Genomic DNA, 15,133 nt, shown 5'->3' on the forward strand with positions numbered 1-15,133 from the left:
CTTTTGCCCCCAAAATAAGAAACTAGCAAAAGGGCTGTTAAAAAGAGTGACGAGGCATGTCTCTCCTTGGATCATGCCTGAGCTTATCCCTTGAGCATGTACTTTCTCTTCAATAAACTTTCCTAAAAAAGAGAGAGAGGGAAAAATAATTCTGGCATTTCACTACCACCGAGAGCTTGGAACAGCAAGTCAAATGTCAGATGAAGGCAAGGCTAAGAGAGATTCTAAAGAATCAAACTTACATTTAGAGTCTCAAGATTGGAAGGAATAAGGAAATGTGTGTAGTGGACCCAGATTTATCCTATGGTATGCTGGGCAAAATAGCCTTTTCCTGTGGTTGAGAGGGGGTGCTTCTGTCTTCAGTGGACTTTAAGATACAGTTTACTGAACCAAATCCTCAGACTCTGCTTTTCACTTCTCCTTTGGTTTTCTGGGAAGTGAAGGTGCTAATGGTGGTATAAGGCTGGGTATGGCTAAGGTAATAGAAACGTATTTGTGCTGTTCATTGGGTGAATTCCTTTCTGCTCCTTGCCATTAGTCTTTGTTTCCATGGGCTGCCATAACAAATTACCATATACTAGGTGGCTTAAAGCAACAAAAATGTGTTCTCTCACAGTGTTGAGGCTAGATGTCTGAAAGGAAGGTGTAGGAAGGCCATGCTACCTCCAAAGGCTCTAGGGAAGAATACTTGTCCTTGGTTTCTAGTCCAATCTTTCTTTCTATCATCACATAGCATTCTTCCTGTGCCCATGCTCCTATGGCTTTCTTATAAGGACACGAGTCATTGGATTTAGGGCCTAACCCTAATCCAGTATGGCCCTCATCTTAACTACTTACGTTATGTATTGTCATTGTCATTGGCTGCTTTTGCATTACAACATCAAAGTTGAGAAGTGATGACAGAGGCTAGATAACCTGCAAAGGTGAAAATATTTACTCTCTGGCCCTTTATAGAAAAAGTTTGCTGACCTTTGCTCTTTGGGCCAGATCAAATGGGATGTGGAGGTTGCTTAAGACTGGCTCACCCAACTTCCAGTCACCTCTCTGAGGAACCTGGGGTTAAAAAAGGATTCGTTGGACTTCCTTGCATCTAGAGTTCTGGATGCAAATTTGGTTTTCCAATGAGATGCTTGTAGGTGAGATTTGGGAGGCAGAAGTGAGAGAAGCAATTTCCTTTTTGCTTTTGGATTTTCCTTTTGGAAAGCAAGATTGTGAGTACTGAGAGGCAATTGTACCGGATGTGGCAACAGCGGCAGCAGCAGGCACCAGACTCGGGGTTTGGGCATCCACATATCAGCTCTCTGGGCATCCAGAGGCAATTGTGGTCTTGGTAGCTTTCTGAGTGGTTATGATTCCATGACTGCTGCTCTTTTGGTTTTGTTTTTTCCAGGGGTGGTTTCCACCTCACTTCCCTTCTGAGTATGGCAAGGGTAGGATCCCTGTAGGTGGTCTTTGGTGTTCCATGTGCGTTGTTCATGGAAGTCAACTCTGGAGCCCATTTATTCAGCCATCCAATGATTTTGTTATAAGCATTTAATTCTTTGTAGTAAAATCTTCTCCTGCCTAGCCTGGTTTCTGTTTCCTGCTTTTATCTCTGACTGACACAGTGACCTAGAGTAAGCAAAGCTTTTTCTCCAATCCCCTCTTGTACTATGAGTTTTAAAAAATTACTCATGATACATGAATACATTCTCTTGCAAAAGATTCAAACATTCAAGAAAAATAAAACAAAACATCACATTCTTCCATTCACAATCCTCCCCCAATTTTGACTCCCTTTCACAGAAAAAATCTTGTCTGATATGCATTCTTCTGCACTCCTTTGTCTGTATATATGTAATATATATGTTTATATACATACAGAATACACATATATTTATACATGCATATATATGTCTTTTTTTCTACATACATGGGATCATACTATGCAAATTTTTCCGAACTGTGCTCTTTGCACATAAGATGTTACCCTGGAGACAATTCCATTATTATATATGGCTCTACTTTGTTCTTTTTTAACATCTGAAGAGAATTTCATGGTGTATGTGTAGCATAATTTATTTAAAAACTACACATGTCTTAGCCTGGACGCCAACATAAAACAGATGGTACATTCAAATTGGAATAATTTGAGGAGGGTTCATTTGTAAAATGACTATAACTACAAAAGTAGGGATAGAGTGTAGGATAACCTTAAGGAATTCTGCAGGGGACTGGACAAAGTAGCACAGTTTCATCCTTCTTGGTAGCCCAAAAGTATGAAGGAAAGAAGAGATAAGCAACCCACAGATTCCATTTTACTTTATGAAAATGCCACTTATTAGCGATGGAATTTGATAAGCTTTAACTTTGCAACATATGAGTATACTTCTGAAGCCTGACATTGACTATTACTGTGGCAAAATTAAAGACTCTCAAAGTTTTGAGTGCTAAAATGGAGGGGGCTATTTCTCAGACATTAAAATGTGCCCTCTGGATATTATAAGAATTTTGAGCACAGAAGGATGTTGAGATATCTTGTAGGCAATATTTTAATTGGAAATAAGTTTATGGTTGTGTGTTTTATTCTTTTTTTCACAGGCAGGTATGAGACTCGAACCCAGGTCTCCGGCATGGTAAGCAAGAACTCTGCCTGCTGAGCCACAGTGGCCCACCAGGTGGTGTGTTTTAAGAGCTGCAGTTAGAATTAACTCAGAAGGATTCAAGTAAAAAAAGTTCCAATGTTAAGAACTTGCCTGAAACTAAGCCAAAGTATTTTTAGTTATGCAGAGAACTCAAAGCTTCTTTCAATTTGAAGAGGTAGAATGCACAGAAGTTACTATAAGTAAATGTAAAACTTCTGCACAATAAGTAAAAAGAAAAAGATGCCCTGAGATTCTTTCTGTAGTATGTTATTCTGAAATAAATAAATAAATAAAGCTGGAAACTTCTGTATGGGGTAACTGGGAAAAGAACTAGATGAGACATTGTGTAGATGTTAAAATTAAAATTATGAGACTCTTTAAAATATAAGCAAGTGTATATAAGGAAAAATAGATCAGTATAAAAATAGAGGATTACAGCTAAATGGATTATTTTACTAGAATATTTTACATAGCAGAACAAGGAACAAAAGAATATATAAAGCATATGATTTGCTCTGATAATGAAGCAGAAGGATTAGGGAAGTCTATTCTTATACTGTTATAGTGTTGTTTATATAGTTAAAATACTTATCTGTAATCTATTACAATATTTGGAAGTCCTGAATTTAAGAACTTTCCTAAAACATTCTTATTCTAATATGAGCGATTCATTCATTTGTACAACTGGACCTTTCACATCTTGATGTGAAATGTCTACAGAAAAGTAATCTTCTGGTATATGTATTCACTATTTAATTAGATTTTAGCATATTATCTTCAGGTTAATCATGAATGATTCAAAAAATGATGGCTCCATAATAGCTCCTAAGTGCCATACTTTTAAGAATTACTGGGAAAATATTGGGGGTTTAAATTCCTCCTCAAAATGTGATAAAGGGGAAGGCCACGGTGGCTCAGCAGGCAGAGTTCTCGCCTGCTATGCCAGAGACCCGGGTTTGATTCCCAGTGACTGCCCATGCAAAACAAAACAAAAACAAAAAAAATGTGAGGATAGATGCTGGCAATACTTACACGAATAAGAGGAAACATCCTATTGCAAGCACCACACCATTTTGCCGAAAATTCAATCACCACAAGACTGCATCCTGCAGTTTTCAAAAATGTTTTGAATTCACCCTGAAATCAGAACGTAAATGAGAAAATGTGCATAATCACTGAATTTCATAAGTCTTGCAGGGAATAAAATGACAACTTAGTTCCAGAAATCTTAAACAGATGACCCATTCACTGTTCTCTAGCTGACCCCATCTTTGACCCTGAGGTCAGATGTATTTCTCTTTGTAAGTAAATATAAATGACTATGAACGCACAAAAAAAGATTAGGAGTCTGTTCATGAAACTGTTTGGTAATGGTGATTATGTAAATGAGAGTTCAGAATTAACGAATAAATATGATTCCTGAATCACTATATAGATGCTTTCTTATGTCCTCATATATTATAAAATGACCAACGGGAAATGCCTGAGGGTGCTAAGCTGTGGTTCAGCTGCCTTGGTCTTTGATAATGATTGTACAACTATATAGCCTTTATCTTGTGACTGCAAAAATCTTGTGACTGACCCCCATTTGTACCCCCTAACTCTATTTTTCAACTTTAGAGTCTTATGCTCGTAAAAGACAGCCCCTAATGTTTATTAATGAAGGAGTCAGTTCAGAACTCTCCTCAATTCCTAAATTATCCTAATTTATCCTAAATTATCCTCAATTCCTAAATTATCTTGCTGGATCTAACCAAAACTGGCCCACTTGATATGTGCAGTAGCTTAAACTTAAACCTATAAGTGACCTATACCTCATTATAATATTAAACATCAGATTAAGGCTGCCATTGTCTTACATATGTTCTGTGCCTTAGAATGTAATATCAATCTATGTATGTTCAATAATTACGTCACCCCTAACCACAACATCTCGAACCATTGGACTCATTACCCTAAAACCTGCCTATCTTTTAATGCTATGAAATTATCAGAATTACGGCAGTTAAAGGATACAGATTTTTAGACGGATAGGCCATCTGATCTCCTGCTTCACTCTTGGCAATAAATTCTTTCTTTCAGAGACACTGCCCTCCTCTCCCCCACCAATACACACACAAGCACAGGTTTTTGAGTGGCATCAGTTACCTCTAGGGAGAAACAAATTGACCAATGAGGGATGGGGTAGGGGTCGTGAGTGATTTTTCAAGGTAGACACCTATATTTTATACACATTTTTTTTAAAACTTTTATTTGTATAATATAACATATATACAAAACGAAGAAAGAAAAAAGCAGTAGTTTTCAAAGCACTCTTCAACAAGTAGTTACAGGACAGATCCCAGAGTCTGTCATGGGCTATCATTCCTTCATCTTAGATTATTCCTTCTAGAAGGAACAATTCCTTTTTTTTTTTTTTTTTTATCATCATGATTGATTTTTTCCCCACTTTTGTGAAAAAGAACATATATACAAAAAATCAATAAATTTCAAAGCACATCACAACAATTAGTTGTAGAACACATTTCAGAGTTTGGTAGGGGTTGCAATGCCATGATTTTAGGTTTTTACTTCTAGCTGCTATAAGATACTGAAGTCTGAAAGAAATATCAGTGCAATGATTCAGCAATCATACTCGTTAGTTAAACCCTACCTTCTCTGTACAATTCCACTTTCACGTTGGATCTTTCTCCCACTCTTCAGGGGTATCTGGGCTATGCCCATTCTACCTTTTTCATGTTGGAAGGGGCTGGTTGATAAAAAGGGGATAGGGGGATGGAACTAGCTGATGTTCTGGAGAGGTCTGCATTTCGGGACTTATCTGGTCCAGGGACCCATCGGAAGTTGTAGGTTTCTGGAAAATTACCCTAGTGTGTGGAAGTTTTGTAGAATTTTATATATTGCTCTAGGTGTTCTTCAGGATCAGTAGGAATGGTTTTGATTGGGGATTGGCAAGTTATGATGGGTAGCAATGTCTAACTGAAGCGTGTATCAGAGTAACCTCCAGAGCAGCCTCTTGACTCTATTTGAACTCTTTCAGCCACTGATACCTTATTTGTTACACTTCTTTTTTCCCCTTTATTTTGTACATATTCTTAAAACAAGGTTCTAATCATGCATTAATGGTGAAATTAAATTAAAGGAGAAAAGTGGATGTAGCACCCTGAGTCATTTCTTTTTTCTGAGTCATTTCTTGTTTTTGTATTTGTATTTGTTTGTTTCTAAGAGGGGTGATTATTAAAGCTACAGTCAAAACCATGCACTTAAAGATTTGCCACGTGTTGTGCTGAATGTCTTAAGCAAACTTTCCTTCAACCGTCCACATTATATAAGTAAGTTTTCCTTTCCTGGAACCTCAGATAATGGTATCTATTCTTGCTTGCTTTCGAATGTCAACTGTCCTACACTAGTTATTGCATTCACAGTTTATCTCCCCAACATGTCCCTATAGGACTCGACCCTGATTCCCTTCTGTACCTCCCATAGCCCTTGAATGGCATGTTAAGTGCTCAGGAAGTGTTTACTTGGTAAGGGGATAATTTGCTAATATGTATTGTTCTGTTGAAGATATATTTTTCCTTTTCTCCCTCAAATTGCAACTATAATAGCTAATATATTGACAACTTACTTTATGCCTGGCATTATCTTCTTTAGTCTTTACAACCACCCTTATGGAGTGGGTGCTATTCTTATTCCCATTTTACAGATGAGAAAACCGAAGTGAATGAACTTTCTTATGGTCAACCAGGCCATGAATGGTATCACTGGGACTGCTATCCTAGGTAATCTGGATCTAGCATGCAGTTCTTTAAATACTATATAAAGTTATTTGCTAAGCTCTTCAGAGTAATGGGAACCATCCTTCCTCTCACTGGACCAAGTAAGACGGAGGGAGTGGATCTCTCATTGGAGTAAGCCCATCAGGCCCTAGCACTGGAACTGCCACGGGGTTGATTCCATACAAAGAGCACATCTGCTGTACGGCAGGGAAGTCTTAAAAATTAAGTTGCCATTTGGTTTAATTTAGTGCATCAAAGAAGAGGCACTAAAATCCTTATATATGTGTCTCTTTATCAATATGATGCTAGAATAGGGCCAGTTAATCTTTCAGAAAGCCATGCCAAGCCTCTGTTTCTCACTCGCTTGGGAAATCATAAGGTAGATGCCATCCTCACATGTCTCCAGCGCTCTTCACCTCCCAGTAGGCGCTTGGGGGGGAGTTGGCCTAGTTGGGTCCGTGAACTGGGTTGGGCTAAATTATCTAAAGGAAAAATTCTCATAGCATAAGAAGTCATTCATCATGTGCCTATTGAGGCCTGTGCTATGCCAGGCAGGGCACAAGCTGCCAGGGTACTGCTGGAGACAAGAAAGACAAAGCCAAACCAACAGAAGGGTTCCTGCCTTCATGGAGCTTACATATTAGATGGGAGAGCAGACAGTAAGATCAATAAGTAAAATATATAGTGTGTTAGTGATATTACTAAAACAAAAAGGGAAAAGTAAAGGAGGAAGAGGGGATGGGGTTGGATTGGGATTGTAGTCTGGGTGACCAAGGTCCCCTTTGCTGAGAAGGTGACATCAAGGAGAACAGCAGGCCATCAGGAAAGGTCACTGGGGAGAAGACAGAAGGGGCTTCTCAGAGCCAAGGAGGCCCTAGGCTCTTCTGTGCGATCCCAGAAAATTAAAAAGTGAAGTGCCACGAGCATTAGCAGATGTGTGCTGTTTAAAGACATTTTCTTATATCAAAGTTATAGGACAAGGTCTTTTTTCAATCTGACCATGGCTGTTTTTGTCACCACATGTATAGTGACATTTGGGGGAAAAGTCTAAACCTGAGGCTCCTGGTGGATGGGAAGCTCAGGCCCAGTGTTCTACCTACCACCTTCCCCTCATGGCCCAGCCTGCATCAGATGGCTGGAGTCTAAGGCCCAATCCACCCCATAAATAAGGCAGGTCCTCAGTCTCTCTTTTAGAGTCAATATTTGTCTTTGTAAAATAGGAATGATCTGTGTCCTACATACATAGCTATTTAGATCTGTTGTGACAATGTGATTAGGCAATGATAAAAAACAGCCTTATCCTCTGTTTTCTTCCCCTATTCCATAGACAAAGCTGGGTTTTCTGTTCTTCCATAGTATAAGAGAAAGACCTGAACTCTCTCAGCTCACAGATTTCTCTGGGTACAGCTAAGGTGGGATCAGTGGGTCCAGGTAGAGGACACGTTGGGTGCTGGCCTGCATCCAGCTAGAATCAGGGCAAGTAATAGGACTCAGGGAAAACCAAAGCCCTTTTTGATCAGTTTGTTCCATGGCTACTGCTCCATATTGCACCATCTCTCAAGAAAAAAGCAGAAGAGTAAGGATTTTTCAATTTACCCTTGTTACAGAGCAAAAAGGGGATAAGGGATGGAGAAAATAATTCTTAAAGTTTACCAAACTGCTCTCAAGATGCAACCTTTTAACATGTACAGTGAAGCCACATAAATACTTGCCGAGATTTTAATAATCTGCAACATGACTCCCTCTGGGGAATAGTTGACAGAAGTCTCCTCTTGGTTGGGTTGGCCCACCGAACCTGTTTCAGGACCGGAACTGCAATACAAAGCTAACTTCTCTATGACATCAGTGGACATAGAGTCCGGAACTTTGGCAAACTTTTATGTCATGATTTTGATTAGCCAAGAATCAGCAAACCGAGGCCCTTGTATGCAGAGTCAATAATCTGTCCTTCCCCACCAATCACCAAATGAGAGGAAATAAATAAAATAAAGGTATGTAGACGAAAGGAGTTTTCATTCAGGATTTTGCAGCAGTTATTTTGCAGTTGAGAAAAATACTAAAGCTTTCATATAATACATTTCCCATAAATTTGGTTTTATGAGTCAGATTTCCTAAACTTTGTTATTTTGCTGTCATTATTTAGAAGGTAAGGAAACTTCACTTTTTATATCCCAAATCAGGGTTCAGGAAACTGCTTCTGGAAAAGGCTACATGATATATATATGTGTGTGTGTATATATATATGTATATATATATATACATATATATATATTTTGAGTTTTAAAATTTTGTCAGATGCAGGCCACATACTGTCTTTGTTGCATATTTTGTTTTTTTATTACAGCTTTCTAAAATTGCAAAACCCTTTCCTGGCTGATGGGCTGTAGTAAAAAACAGCAATAGTTTGCCAAATCCTGTACCTGATGACTTCTCATTTCTCATAATTTAATGTTAGGACAATACCCACTACCGCTGTCAAACATGGGCATGCTCAATGATCCTCTTCTACAGTAAAACAAAAAAAAAAGCAAAAGCCTCCTTTTTTTGTTTTTCCATTTATCCAGCCAGATCTCTCAGAAATGAGTTACCTGCCTTTCCTTTCCATGCATGCTAGATTAAACATGAAACACAGTATTTCTTGTTCAGCCACAGATCAGGTTGGTTTTTGTATGGACATTTGTCAGTTTCCTTCAAGTATCTATGTCCCCCGTCTCCCACCGAAAGTTCACTGATTTTTCTTTGAGTGAATTTAGGCCTCCTCCACTCTGCAGTAGCTATGCAGTTTGCATAGGATTAACCTCATCCCTAAAGCCAAGGGTAGAACCTGATTTTCTTATTCCAATCAGTTATCCAGAAGTCCAGGCAAAGGGTTAACGAAGAGAAAGCAAACAAGAAGCTGCTGGCAGTTATTTAAAAACACACAGGAACCCAATCTTTGTTTAAGGCTAACATTTCAGAAAGCAGGGATGAGACATAGAGGAAACCTAGGCCTTTGGTGACATCTTGATCCATGGATCACTAATGCTGTGAAATGCATATTTACTAACCAGCATCCCAGTGCTCTAAACTTGCTTCTGAGATCCCCAACTGTGGTCAGGAAAATGAGTGTTGGAGTTAGGCAAATGTTATGTTTCTACTTCCTGGTGTATTTGAGGCTAAACTTGAATAAAATAATCCAGTTTTACATCTGAGTTCTGCTATTGTGAGATCTTGAGCAGATGGTTGCTTCTCTGTTTCTATTTCCTTATCCGTGAAATGGGGCAATGCCCGCCTCAAAGGGCCTTAAGAGAATTAGCAGATATAAAATGTGTACAGTTCCCAGACCAAGCCAGCAAAGGCATGCATTCCGTTCTGGCCTTCTGAGTTTCCACTTCTGAAAGGGCTTTCCTATCTCTTAGTAGAAAGCAAACAGCAGTTCACTGTGCTTGCTTTGGGCTGGTAGAACTCTAAGAAGGAACAGAAGCCAGCTCTGAAGCATAATGGGCGATCTAGCCGTTCATACCTTCTGATGCACACTCTGTTGGCCACAACAGATTTGTATTAGTTGCCCACCTTTATGGACTGGAACATTTCAGGGGAAAAAAAAAGCTCACTACTCTTGGTAAAAGTCATAAGATCTGGCGACACTGGGCCTCTAGTAACTGTCAGCAGCAGTGAGTGGTCAGGGCCCCTCTAGAGGGGCTGTTCTCTTTCCAGTGGGTCCTTAACCCCAACACCTTCTATTGCTTCCAGAACTCAAAGTGGCATGGCAGTGCCATTTGTGTAGTGTGTACAGCTGTTTTTCTTCTATTAAGATAAAAGGTATTTAAAGTATTTCTAAGGTCTTTGCCCATTTCTTTTTTCTTTTTATTTGGCCTCTGATCTGTTTGATTTATATTACTCACCTGGCCCCTATAGGCATTGAGTTTGAGTCCCTGATTTTAAGGCCTTTTGCTTCCATCGTCACAGTCAGGAATTTTATTAGAAGGACTTCTCTTCATCGCCTTCTTCTTTTCTTGCTATTTCACTCCAGAAGGAGAGATGGATAGCGACACATGTTTGAATGCCTTCAAAGAAGGGTTTCTCGACCCCAGCACTATCGATGTTTTGGGCTGGACATTCTTTTTATGTGGGAAGCTGTCCTCTGCAAGGTAGATAAAAGTTTGGCAGCATCCCTGGCCTCTACCGCTAGATACTAGTAGCAGCCCCAAGTTGTGACAATCAAAAATGTCCCCAGACATCACCACCTGTGCCCTGGGATGCGAAACTGCCTGAGGTTGAGACCCACTGCTTGAAAGTATGGGCTTGGTTCTAGGTATCACTTTCAATACACACACACACATTGTGATATCTTACAATTACTCAACTAATTAAGGGTGGTTGTGCTCACTCTACAAATGAGATGACGGAGGTCATCAGCAAGTTTAGATAACTTCTCACTAATGTTGTGGGGTGCACCAAAAGGCAGACCACAAATTCCAAAACTGCAAGCCAATTTGGAGTAATTATTAGCCGGCTGGCGACTGCCTCAGAAACCCCAAGAAGGAGGATTCAGAGAGCAGCCCCATGGGGCTTGCAGGGTGGGCTTATAAAGGCTGAAACCGCAAGCTTATTCACAGAAGCAGAGAAGTGGCATTAGTTTCACAGACCCACATCCTGGTTTTGCAGCTGTAAGCAAGCAAGCTTATCTACAGAAGCAAAGGGTGCTATTGGCTTTTGCAAAAACAGGTTTGTGTGATTCCCACATCCTGGCCCTATTACCGGGTGTTCTTCATGGGCCAGGGGTGGGATTTTCCACTCGCCTGGGGTTGAGCTCCTGATCCCTTGCAACTACAAGTGTCTAATTTAGTATTGGACCCAAATCTGAGTCACCTGTCACATAGGGAGCTACACCGGATCAACGAAAATATGAAGGTCTGTTAGAAAGTTATTCAAGACCGGATGAACTGAATTTAGAGTGGATTCTTTCTACTCTGTGACAGGAAGACATCTATCCCTCCACCCTCTTTTTCCTTGCAGAATTAGTTTTTAAACTTCTTGCCATTGCATTTGGAAAGATAATACAGAATTAACTCTTAGGCACAATATTAAACTGCGCTCCCTTCGGGCTGGTAGCAAACTCCTGCCAGTTCCCAGAACTGGGCCAGTATTTCTGCCCTACAATGCTAGTATTTCTAGACCTTTCCACAGAATTTGCAGTGAAGAAGCTTGCCCAGCCCAAGGGCAGGGAGAGCCCAAGCTGGTGGCTCATAGATGTCAGCTAGAATTAAGCACCATTAAAATCCAGGAAATGGATAAGTTCATGAAAACTGATGTCTGTTGTGTTTTGAGGAAAGGGGGCCTATTTAATAAGCAGGACAAAGCTCTCCCCCTGGAAAAAAGTTTCTGTTCAAATATTTTCTAGAAAAAGAGCAATTTGGACTTTCTTTTACATTTGACTGCCGTCTTTGTTTCCCTGACTTGTGTTCACTTGTATTTTCTAGACTCATTTCTGACTCATTGTTGGAATCATGACGCTCCACGGCAGACTGGGTGGAGTCTGTTTTTGAGAAGTCATGGTGTTTCATTTTGTTTTTAATTTAACTAGGGGTGAAGTGGGGAGGTGGAATCCTCAGAGTGGGTTGGAATTTTGAGTCTTGAAAAATCTAAAAAATCATAGAGAGAAGGGAAAGAGAGAGATGACAGAATGGAGAAAAAAGAAAAGGGAGCAGGGACGAGTCAATTGAAGGCAAAGTGAAAAAATAAATTAAATTAAAAAGGAAAAATAAATGAGGGAAGGGAGATGGGACAGGACTTGCATACAGAGAGGATAAGAGATTTGTAAGTAGGACTTGATTATGTGGAGAAGGGCAGATTCTCTTTAATCCTCTAAGAGCTTGTTCTTGGAGGTGGCAAAGGGCCTGAGGCTTTGGCATCACCTGAGAACTTGATAGAAATGCAGAATTTCAGGCTCTACCCCAGATCTACAGGATGGGACTGCATTACAGGATTCCTCCAGGTGATTCTTACGCACACTGAGGTGCCTGAGGCCTGCTCTGGAGGGTGCTGCCAGTGGAAAGGGAGGTGCCACCATACCCAGGAATTGTGAGAAATGCAAGAAATGCAAAATCTCAGGCCCTACCCTGGACCTCCAGAAGGGGAATCTCTGAGGGTGTGGCCCAGCCAGGTTTTATTGAATTTTTTTTTTAGCAGTGTGTGTGTGTGGTGCTTTTTCAGAGAAGTTGTAGGTTTACAGAAAAACCATGTAGAAAGTACGGTTTCCATGTACCCCCTCACATCCAGTTTTCCCTATCATTAACACTTTGCATTAGTGTGGCCCTTTTGTTACAATCGATGAAAGACTATTAAACCATATAATTGTCTTGTAAATTCATGGTGTCCAGTTGTTTGGTTGAAAAAACACCCCGACTTCTCAAAAAAATTAGATTATGGTGTCCTTTTGTTTGGTCGAGCAAGCCTGGCCTGATTTGCTACTGGGAACGTGTTTTGTGGATTTAAATCATTAGTGAATTGATTGCATCTATGGCTGATTACATCTACAATGAACTAAGAAGATTGCCTCCAGCCGTGAGAGAAGTGTCATCCAATCAGTCCTAGTCTTTAAAGGAGAACTGATGATTTCAGCAGGCAGAAGGAAGAATTTCTACTTGTCCTTTAGCCAGCTTCTCCTGGGAAATTCATCCAAAGCCTTCAATAGGCTTCCCGGCCTGTGGCCTGCCCTTCGGAATTCAGACTTGCCCAGCCCTATAGTGTGAGTCAATTCCTAGAATAAGCCTATAATATTTACACACCCATGTATGTCCTGTGGCCCTAGAGAACCTTGACTAACACTGCTATCAATTATGGTCCATAATTGACATTAGGGTTCACTATTTCTGTTGTAGAGTTCTGTGGTTTTTACCATAGAAAAATGGTAAAATGGGGGAGGGGAGGTTGCATGGTCTGCAAGTCAAACCTAGGCCTCCCACATGGAAGGTGAGCATTCTATTACTGAACTATTCCTGCACCCAAGTTCTATGGTTTTTTGTTGTTTTTTTTTGCATGGGCAGGCTCTGGGAATCGAACCCGCGTCTCCGGCCCGGCAGACGAGAATTGTGCCACTGAGCCATCATTGCACCGCACAGTGCTATGGTTTTTAAAAACTTTTAAATCTGGTTCCACATTTACAACTTTTTAACCTCTTTCCTATTTTAACCTCTTTTATGTACACAGCTCAGTAGTATTACCTACAAATCCTCATGCTGTGCTCCCATCACAGCTGGAGTAATGTGCATTTTAACAAGCTTTCCAGGTGGTTTTGCCCAAGTTTGAGAACCACTAGGCTAGAATTTATTTTTTTAACAACTAGACTAGGCTGGTCGGGTGCATATTGTCTTCAGCACCACAGTGGTGCAGGGGCGTGATTCCAAATGTTTATCAGCCTGAGTGGACGGGGCAGTGGCCAGTCGGAATGGACAACAGCTGTGCATCTGCCCAGCAGGTGGCTCTGCCAGGTGTAACCCTTTCAGCGACTAAGATTTTAGCGAGATCCAGGGCTTCCTCAGAAGGATCGGATCAGCCTCAGCGAGGTGGGATGTGGGGGTGGAGCTGGAGGTAGAGGCTATTTATCAACCAGTATATATTTGAATAACTTACCTGTCATGACCACTCCTGGGTGTTTCAGTTGGGATGTTGACAACGTGCAACTGCTCTTCTTAGAAACCAAGTGTTCAATGGCGACATTCGGAAGTAAGTTATTGCCAGAACAAAAATACATGTTTATTCTAAGCTGTGGCTGTCATAGGCAAAGGGATGGTTCTCCAAAGCCGTGTGGGTCCTAACTCCAGAACCTGTGAATGTTACCTTAGGGACTTTGTATTATGATTACTTTAAGGGTGTTGAGATGGGGAGATTGTTCAGATGGAAGCAAGGTAATCGCAAGCCTCTTATAAGAGGGAGAAAGGGGAGGTGGAGAAGTTGGGGTGCAGCTTACTGAAGGCAGCTTCTAGAGAAGCTGGAAAATGCGAGAAGATGGATTCTCCCATCCAGGCTCCAGAAGGAATGGACTGACCCCTGCCGGCCCATTTTAGACCTCTGACCTGCTGAGCTGTAAGGTAATACATTTGTGTTGTTTTAAGTCACCAGGTTTGCAGGAACTTGTTGCAGCAGCATAGGAAATGAATGTGCTGGTATATATGCTTAGAGTCTCAGCATTGAAACGGGGCCCGTTCACTGTAATTTATGACCCTGAATGATCCCTTTACTATTAGGAAGCAAAACTGAACTGGGTCCCTGGGCCCACCAACAGCTCATGCCAGGGACTGGGCAGGAAAGGAGCACCAAGAGAAACACGCTCGGTGCGGGTTCTGGGTTGTGGGCAGAAGTCACAGTGGGGGCATGTTGGACAATGAAGTAAGGGAAAGAGAGGAGGCAAAAAACCGAGAAGGAGAGGACCCTTCTCTCACTTCATGCAGTACCTGCAATGTGCATCCAGGAAAGTAAGTCAACTACCTGTGTAAGACTGTGCCAAGAGCACAGTGAGTTATTTAATATCACAGCTGTTTTTACCAACTTGGAGCTTTTTTTTTTTTTTACCAGCATGGGGCAAACCTGGGCTTCTAGCTTTTGCAGGCTGTGTCTGTGATGTGCTGGTGTGAGATGTACAGAAACTGGGGTAACAGAAGAAACATATAATACCATCTTAAAACTTCTTAGATGCTGATCCTAAAAGTCCTTTGACTTTCCTTCGGACCTAGAAAGAGCCAGAGTACA

General features: G+C 40.8%; 1 protein-coding gene and 1 long non-coding RNA gene across 4 annotated transcripts in view; one reads left to right on the forward strand and one right to left on the reverse strand.

Moving 5' to 3' along the window:
* The window catches only part of LOC143659492 (thioredoxin domain-containing protein 8-like), a 30,124-nt gene extending 26,367 nt beyond the window's left edge, over positions 1–3,757 (reverse strand). For both annotated transcript variants that reach the window (XM_077132522.1, XM_077132530.1), the window contains exon 1: positions 3,657–3,757. In XM_077132522.1, the coding sequence (XP_076988637.1) occupies positions 3,657–3,674 (18 nt within the window). In that variant the 5' untranslated portion in view covers positions 3,675–3,757. The remainder of the gene's footprint in view (positions 1–3,656) is intronic.
* A 4,516-nt stretch (positions 3,758–8,273) lies between these two features.
* Positions 8,274–15,133, forward strand: part of LOC143667425 (uncharacterized) — a 56,358-nt gene continuing 49,498 nt past the window's right edge. For both annotated transcript variants that reach the window (XR_013168036.1, XR_013168035.1), the window contains exon 1: positions 8,274–8,394. This is a non-coding gene — a long non-coding RNA (uncharacterized LOC143667425). The remainder of the gene's footprint in view (positions 8,395–15,133) is intronic.

The sequence above is a fragment of the Tamandua tetradactyla genome, chromosome 2, assembly GCF_023851605.1.
Source record: "Tamandua tetradactyla isolate mTamTet1 chromosome 2, mTamTet1.pri, whole genome shotgun sequence".
In the NCBI taxonomy this organism is placed as follows: Eukaryota; Metazoa; Chordata; class Mammalia; order Pilosa; family Myrmecophagidae; genus Tamandua; species Tamandua tetradactyla.